The 8,473-nt window shown below is 41.3% G+C and overlaps 2 protein-coding genes and 1 pseudogene across 3 annotated transcripts in view; 1 reads left to right on the forward strand and 2 right to left on the reverse strand.

Moving 5' to 3' along the window:
• LOC102474132 (keratin-associated protein 4-2) overlaps positions 1–285 on the reverse strand; it is a 5,702-nt gene extending 5,417 nt beyond the window's left edge. The window contains exon 1 of one of the 2 annotated variants that reach the window (XM_014590709.1): positions 33–285. In XM_014590709.1, the coding sequence (XP_014446195.1) occupies positions 33–285 (253 nt within the window). Of the gene's footprint in view, positions 1–29 lie in introns of both variants that reach the window. The other variant, XM_006155966.1, reaches the window with a different exon arrangement.
• Positions 286–5,523: 5,238 nt separating this feature from the next.
• Positions 5,524–8,473, reverse strand: part of LOC114004461 (keratin-associated protein 4-2-like) — a 10,936-nt gene continuing 7,986 nt past the window's right edge. The window contains 2 exon segments of the mRNA XM_027774770.1: positions 5,524–5,637; positions 5,640–5,871. Of these exon segments, the coding sequence (XP_027630571.1) occupies positions 5,524–5,637; positions 5,640–5,871 (346 nt within the window).
• LOC102497444 (60 kDa heat shock protein, mitochondrial pseudogene) overlaps positions 6,897–8,473 on the forward strand; it is a 1,845-nt pseudogene continuing 268 nt past the window's right edge.

Consider the following 8,473-nt stretch of genomic DNA (forward strand, 5'->3'; position numbering starts at 1 on the left):
ACGGCAGCAGCGACGGCAGCGGGGACGGCAGCTGGGCCTGCAGCAGGTGGTCTGGCAGCAGGTGGGGCGACAGCAGCAGGAACCACAGCAACTGGGCCTGCAGCAACAGGAGCCACAGCCAGAGCCACAGCCACAACAGCTGGGCCTGCAGCAGCTGGACACACAACAGCTGGGGCGACAGCAAGTGGTTCTACAGCAGGTGGTCTGGCAACAGGTGGGCCGACAGCAGCAGGTCTGGCCACAGCTCTGACCAGAGCAGGTGGAGCCACAACAGGAGTTGACCATGGTATAAGAGGGTGGAGGTTCTGGGTGGGTTTCCCGGAAGGTTGGTTGGAAAGGTCTGGAGGTCTGCTGTCCCCACATTCCCTTTTATACCCTGCTAGGGAACTGCTGACATCAGATGCAGCACACTTTTTTAATTACTTTGTACTAATAGTTGGGTAATTATCAAATTAAGTGAATGTGTTTGGAGGCTCAAGTTTTCAAGATGAATGAAAAACATTCTCTCTTTTTCCTGATGTGTCAGTACTCATCCCATCAGCTCTTCTTGAATCATCTCTGATGAGCCCTTCTTGTTTAGCTTCCTTGATGAGAGCTTTCACAAGACATCTGCCTCTAGGAACTATGTGCCTCAGTCTCATTTTCCATTGGATATGAGGTCTACATGTGGATCAAATAATTGTTGTATTTCTGGACACTTAGTGGACATGCAGTAGTATAATGCTACCTAATGTTGAAGAAAGATGGCACTATGTGTCAGGAGGGCCAAAAAAGTTTTGCATATGAAATAGGAAACCACTGACACAAGACCAGGAAGACAATTAGAAAATTTCCTTTTTTCCACTGTGAATCAAGATGTTCCTTCTAGATGTTTCTGTAGAAGCACAGAACTGTTCCAGGGCAAAAAGAAAAAAAGCAAAAAACTAAGTTTTGTTATTTTATTTTATTTTATTTTTTACTTTCTTTCTTTCTTTTTCTTATTTTACATTTTTTCACTGTATATCATTACAGCATACAAAATGAATTTTCTCAAATATACACTGTAGATTGGCTCAATCTAAGATATTACTATATATATTATCATCAACAAATACTTTTACATTTTGTGTTTCTTAACTAGTTTTACCTCTTTCTTTTTCCCCTTGATTCCCTTCCTCTCACCCTCTGCCATTTATGAAGCAAGTCAGACTATGAAAGAGAGGCATTGTATGTCTCCACTTAAAGTTTTGTTATTTTAATGTCTGAATTCAGAACAAAACAAATGTCAGTTTTAGGGTCTTTGAAGAAAAATTTGTTGCAGAGATCAATGATACCTACAGGTTTGGGTTCTTCCACTCTCTGCTGTGTGAGGCTGATTATACACCTGAATTTGACCTCCTGCCATTCTGAGCAAATTGGGTTTATTAATTCATCTAAGCTGTCTCCACGATTTTTTTTTTTTTGTCAAGCCAGTTTACATGACTCAGTCTCCTTGCCTCTAAAAATATTTCTCACTTTTTTAATTTGCTCTCTCTGTTGAGTTGCTGGGCATAAAGATGCCTTACACACTCTGGCATCATTATAAATGTTGATGCTAGCATTAATGTCTAGGTCTCAATTGTAAAAACAAAGAAAGAGAGAAACAAAAAATGAATGACAGAAGAATAAAGACAGAAAATAGGCATCTAGATCAAAGGACCCCCATGTATATCATTTTCTTATTGAGGGTAAAATAAATGTATCAATAGTGCAAAGATGACCAATCATCATTGACATCTGTTTCAAAAACTAGAGACTGTGCCAACTCATCAGCTGACACCCTGGAAATCACAGATATCTAAGGAAGTACCTATGAAATCCTATCTTTTTATCATGTGATTCCAAATATGTTTAACTTTCCACATAAAATAGTATGATGGTTAGTTCTGGGTGTCAACTGATCTGAACAAAGAATACCTAGAAACATAATAAACCAGTCTTCTAAATATATCCGTGAGGGTATTTCTGGAAGAGATTAACATGTGAGTCAAATAGACTATATGTGGAAGATTCCTTTGAATGTGGACAAAAACGCAAGGGTCCCAGAGAATAAATTAAAAGGATGAATGGATCACTCTAGAAAGAGAAGAGGTAGACCTCTTCCATTGTCTTAGTAGCAGAAGTGAAGGACTGTCTGCCTTTAGATGCAGAATTAACCCCAGAGACTTCCCAAGTGTTCATGTTTTCAGCCTTATCCTGAGTTATTTCAGTGGCTATTCTGCCTCTGATGCCTTGCGCTTGGACAGGATGGCACTACCAGAAAGCCAGGCTCTTACGATTGGTGACAGTATGTTGTGCACCTTCACAGCTGTTATCACTATGTGCAATAAAGTACCAACTAAATCTCTTGTAGCTAGAATATCATGCAGGTTCTTTTTTCCTAGAGAACCCTGATTGGCAAATATAGTTTTAGGCTAACAATTCCTGTCTTGAATTGGTCTCTGTGAAGACAACTTTGTTGTTACTCTTCCATAAATTGAGTTCCCCAGACTACTACAAGGCCAAGAAGATAGGAATGATTGAATGTGAAAAATATCAGAACTGTGGTTACTAATAACTGAGGCAAGTTTGTCCAAGTGCATAGATCTAAGAAGATGAAGTGTTAGGCCCACTCTTAGAAATATAGAGGAATTAATGAACTGAAGATCTAATGGTGTCTCAGCCAGTAAAATTTCATGTGAGCTAAATAATCTTTAGCAACTTGGAATCTTACATAACTCTGCCTTGTACCAAAGGACCTCATGCAAAGAGCAGAAAACGAGGCAGTGAGTGGGTGACCATGGGATCCACTGGTCTCACTTTTTTTTTTTGGAGAGGTTTTTGCTATAGGGCGCGTGCGCTTGCCAGACAGACAGAGAGAGACATAGAGACAGAAAGCGAGAAATCACCCCCCAGAGGGGGTGGCCATGCCGCAATCCCTTCTCTTCCATTCTCCTCTTGGGATCTTGGGCACGCATGCACACGTGCCTAGCATGAGTTTTAAGCCACTGGGTCCAGGACGCTAATCGCGGTCGACTACATGGAAGTCCAGTGACATAGCCATTACGCTAACTGCTGGTCCCCCACTGGTTCCACTTTGAACTGCACCAGCCAGAAATATTGGAGTTAATAGTTTGATGAAATCTTATCCTGATACTATGGCTAAGCTGTCAGCTTGGAAATGACATCCTGTGAGGATAAAGCAATATTCTTCAGGATGCACTATTGACTTTAAACAAATGATCATTATGTATATGGGTTTCTAACAGATCGAACACTTAGTAAGATAAACAAGGTGATAAAACAGGAGCCACTTCACTCATGTTTACTCCCAGTAATCCCTATGTAGGATACGTATGCTTAATTCCCACATACTGTGAGACCTGAGCATCTGGATGTTCTGGCTTCAGGTGAGAATGTATCTTCTCCATAGGACATAAGGAGGGTTCCATTGGAAGTATTACTATGGCTATTGCCTTAGCATTTTAGGTGTCTGGTACTATGGTAACAACAAGCAAAATAGGAACCATTCGCAATGCCAATTCATCTTGTCTTCATGAACAAGTAGAACCAAAGCAATGTAATATAGGCCAAGGAATCTATGGAGCAAATAGGGAAGCAATGAGTAAATTGTAAATTTCTAGTTCGTTTTGCAAAAAAATAGAACAGAATTGTAACAAGAATTATAAGCAAAAGCTCAGTTATCTGCTGAGGACATTCGTTTCTCTAGCAAGCTAGTCACCTAGACCAGCAGAAGTACTGCCTGCTAACTTCCTCTTGGAAAATTTCTCTAGAAATTTTTGACCAATTAGTGGAGTGAGCTCAATGAGATAAAGAGGTGCTTCTGAGTGGTGACAAGCATCAGCTATGCAATACCCTACTCAAATACCTTGTACCAGATAGATACCCCATCCAGAAGTTTGAGTTATTGTGGAGTACTAATGGCTTGTGTTGTTCACCTGTACTAGTCTCCAGGTAATTGCCCTGAACTGATAGGATTTATATCATTGCATCTTTCTGCCTATTAAGCACCCTTTACTCATTCTCCTGGGTGGCCCACACCTACTTTTATCTGATATAAAAATACAAAGATACAACTACCTAGTCTTTAGGGCAGATATTTTTTGGTACCAGTCACACTCTTTAGCCTCCTATAGAGTCAGATGAGGACAGCAGTGATGCACAATCTCATTATTACCCTGCTTTCTCTACTAAGTTACCTTCTTCTCTAAATTCTTGTGGACTTCCCCTGGGAATACTTCCCCTATAAAGCACCAGTGTAAGAGTACAGAATTCAGTGATGTCCTTTCAGCAAATCCAATATGCACTTAGTTTAGGGTGGTATCCTTGGACTCTGCATCCTTCAAAACAACTAGCATGATGCCCTCCTAAATGAAGCCTCTTCCACACAGTTTATGCGAGTATTTCTACAACTAGGCCTCACATTGAATGAGTGTTCTCAACATGCTGATTTTGCCCAATTCCTCAGGTGGAGTGCTGTGAAAAAGACTGAAGGAATTAGGTAAGGACAACTATATAGTAGTTAGAAAAACTTTCAAGTGTGCAGATTTACCAGTTTACTTGTCAGGAAACTCCAGAGTAAAATAACCCCATGCAATCATTGATACTATGAAAAAACAATGTGTTAGGGACAATGGTATTGACATTAAAAACACTACAATCTGACAGTGTGTGCGTTCTGAAACAGAATAAGCCATTGGGTTGGAGAAGTCAATTATTGGTAGGTATTGCCAAGAGGCACAGTAGGATACTGGAAAATGATACAAGAAAGAAAGGGAAGCCCATTTAGGCTGCAATGATGACCAGAAAACTCCTGGAAGCAACTAAGGTCCTGTTCCCCTGAAGACCTCGTGAGGATTGGTACAACAGTCTTAAATCGAGGGGAAATAAACTTCGGTGATTATTCACTAACTCATCTTACTTATTTGATAGCTATTCTGTAAGGCCATCTCCATCTGTCCAGAGGATGTTACTTAATTCTGGGAATGTTCTCAGGAAGAAGGATCCAGGTGCTTGTTCTGAACAATCATCTTCCTATATTAGAGGGAGAAGTGCTCTGGGAATAGAGTCAGAGTCCATAAAATCATCATCATAGGTCTCTCTATCTGCAGAGAGAATGGCTAAAATATCAGAAAGTACACACTCAAGAAAAAAATTAAAGACACTTGACAACCTTATATTTATATGCCTAGAAAATCAAGATTTATTCTAAATGAAGAGGAGGATCCAAATGGGAAAATATGGCAAACAGCAAATACTTCCATTTGGTGATTGGTTAATTGAAGAACTTCAAACTTGTGATAATATGTGATAGAGATATGGTAACATGTTGTGGGAGGGTGAATGAAGTTCAGGGTCTGACAATATACTGATCAGATGGAACTGAAGTTTCCCAAGTGATAACTCATGACTTGGATCTCAGAAGGAGCGAGTCATGAATAGCAAAGAAGAGGTGGGTGCAGGGCAGAGTGCTCAGCCCTAAGAACCACTAGAGCAGTCAGGGCATCAGCAGGTGGTCTGGCAGCAGTAGGGGCGGCAGCAGCTGGACACACAGCAGCTGGGACGGCAGCACGTGGTCCTGCAGCAGGTAGTCTGGCAGCAGGTGGGACGACAACAGCAGGCGAGCAGCTGGGCCTGCAGCAGCTGGAACCACAGCCACAGCCACAGCAGCTGGGCCTGCAGCAACTGGAATCACAGCAGCTAGAACCACAGCAGCAGGGGCGGCAACAGGGACGGCAGCAGGTGGTCCTGCAGCAGGTGGTCTGGCAGCAGATGGGCCTGCAGCAGCAAGAGCCACAGTTGGAACCACAACAGGAGTTGACCATGGTGTCAGAGGGTAGAGGTTCTGGGTGGGTTTCCAGGAAGGTGGGTTGAATAGGTCTGGAGGTCTCCTGGCCCCAAGTCCCTTTTTATAGCATGCTCGGAGGCTACTGTCATCAGATGCAGCACCCTATCCTTCTTACTCTTTGTGCTGATAAGTAGGCAATTATCAAATTAGGCAAATGTGTTTGTGTGATTCTGATGTCCAGGATGGATGGGAAACATTCTCTCCTTTTCCTGATGTTATAGTACTCATCTCAACAACTCTTCCTGAATCACCTCTAATGGGCTTTTCTTACTTTGACTTCCTGAATGACAACTGTCACAAGACATCTGCCACTCGCTACTGTATGCATCTGTCTGATTTACCATTGGAGGTCAAGTCTACACTTTATACTGAGTGTTATATTCCCATATACTTGTGGACATCCAGGAGGATAAATCTGACTCATGATTAGGAATGATGGTCCTTTCATAGTGAGTTAAGTGGACAAAGAATGTTTATATGTGAAACTGGAAACTACTGACAAGAGATAGTGAAAATAATTATTTTATTTCCCCTATCCCACCATTATTTATTATTGTCGTCTTGAAGATTTTCCTGCCAATCCAATTTACATGACTCAGGCTCTTTGACTCTTAGATTATTTCTCTCCTTCCCAATCTGCCCTCTGTGTTGAGTCACTGGTCATTAAATTTCCTTATGCACTCTGATGTCATTATTGTAGTTGATAATATAGCTATTGTCTTGGTCTCTATTTTAAAGATAAACAGAGAGATAGAAGGAGTGAGAGAGAAAATCAGAAAGATGGAAAATAGGCTTCTGGATCAAAGGACTCCAGAGTGTATCTTTTTGTTTTTAATTGACTTTTTTTTCTGTTTTATATTATTTTATAATCTCTTATACTAAATTTAATTTTAGTACATCTTTATGGGGTATATATATAGATATGGAAGCATGAATGTAGTTTGCAATAATCAAATGAACAATAGTAACCTAGAGGGGACATGGGCTCATTGCCCTGTGCGCCTTGCACTCTGTCCCTCACTCGCCGCCAATGGGCTGCCTTGCCGCGCGCACACCCGGCTGCTGCCCCACAGAAATTCTTCGGTTACCCACAGTCCTTTACCAGATGAGGCCTGTGTCCCGGGCACTGGCTCCTCATCTCACTCCGGCTTATGCCAAAGATGTTAAATTTGGTGCCGATGCCCGAGCCTTAATGCTTCAAGGTGTAGACCTTTAATGTTGTAATGTTTTACTTTTTTTAGCCTATGCTGTAGCCATTACAATGGGGCCGAAGGGAAGAACAGTAATTATTGAACAAAGTTGGGGAAGTCCCAAAGTAACAAAAGATGGTGTGACTGTTGCAAAATCAATGGACTTAAAGGATAAATATAAAAATATTGGAGCTAAATTTGTTCAAGATGTTGCCAATAATACAAACGAAGAGGCTGGGGATGGTACCACCACTGCTACCATACTGGCATGCTCTATTGCCAAGGAGGGCTTCGAGAAAATGAGTAAAGGTGCTAATCCAGTGGAAATTAGGAGAGGCCTGATGTTAGCGTTCATGTTGTAATTGCTGAATTTAAGCATTCTAAACCTCTGACGACCCTGGAAGAAATTGCTCAGGTTGCTACAATTTCTGCAAGTAGAGACAAAGAAATTGGTAACATTTCTGATGCCTGAAAAAGGTCAGTAGAAAGGATGTCATCACAGTAAAGGATGGAAAAACACTGAATGATGAATTAGAAATTATTGAAGGCATAAAGTTTGATCGAGGCTACACTTCTCCATACTTCATTAATACATCAAAAGGTCAGAAATGTGAATTCCAAGATGCCTATGTTCTGTTGAGTGAAAAAAAATTTTTTTATAGTGTCCAGTCCATTGTACCTGCTCTTAAAATTGCCAATGCTCACCGTAAGCCCTTGGTCATAATTGCTGAAGATGTTGATGGAGAAGCTCTAAGTACACTTGTTTTGAATAGGCTAAAAGTTGGTCTTCAGGTCGTAGCAGTAAAAGCTCCAGGTTTTGGTGACAATAGAAAGAACCAGCTAAAAGACACGGCTATTGCTACAGGAGGTGCGGTGTTTGGAGAAGAGGGGTTGACCCTAAATATTGAGGATGTTCAGCCTCATGATTTAGGAAAAGTTGGAGAGGTCATTGTGACCAAAGATGATGCTATGCTCTTGAAAGGAAAAGGTGACAAGGCTCAAATTAAAAAACGTATTCAATAAATCATCGAGCAGTTAGATGTCACAACTAGCGAATATGAAAAGGAAAAACTGAATGAACGTCTGGCAAAATTTTCAGATAGAGTAGCTGTGCTGAAGGTTGGTGGGACCAGTGACGTCAAAGTGAATGAAAAGAAAGATAGAGTTACAGACGCCCTCAACGCTACAAGAGCTGCTGTTGAAGAAGGCCTTGTTTTAGGAGGGGGTTGTGCCCTGCTTCGGTGCATTCCAGCCTTGGACTCACTGACTCCAGCTAATGAAGATCAAAAAATTGGTACAGAAATCATAAAAAGGACACTCAAAATTCCTGCAATGACCATTGCTAAGAGTGCAGGTGTCGAAGGATCTTTGATAGTTGAGAAAATCATGCAAAGTTCTTCAGAAGTTGGTTATGATG

This window comes from Tupaia chinensis, unplaced genomic scaffold, assembly GCF_000334495.1.
Source record: "Tupaia chinensis unplaced genomic scaffold, TupChi_1.0 Scaffold000477_1, whole genome shotgun sequence".
Classification (NCBI taxonomy): Eukaryota; Metazoa; Chordata; class Mammalia; order Scandentia; family Tupaiidae; genus Tupaia; species Tupaia belangeri.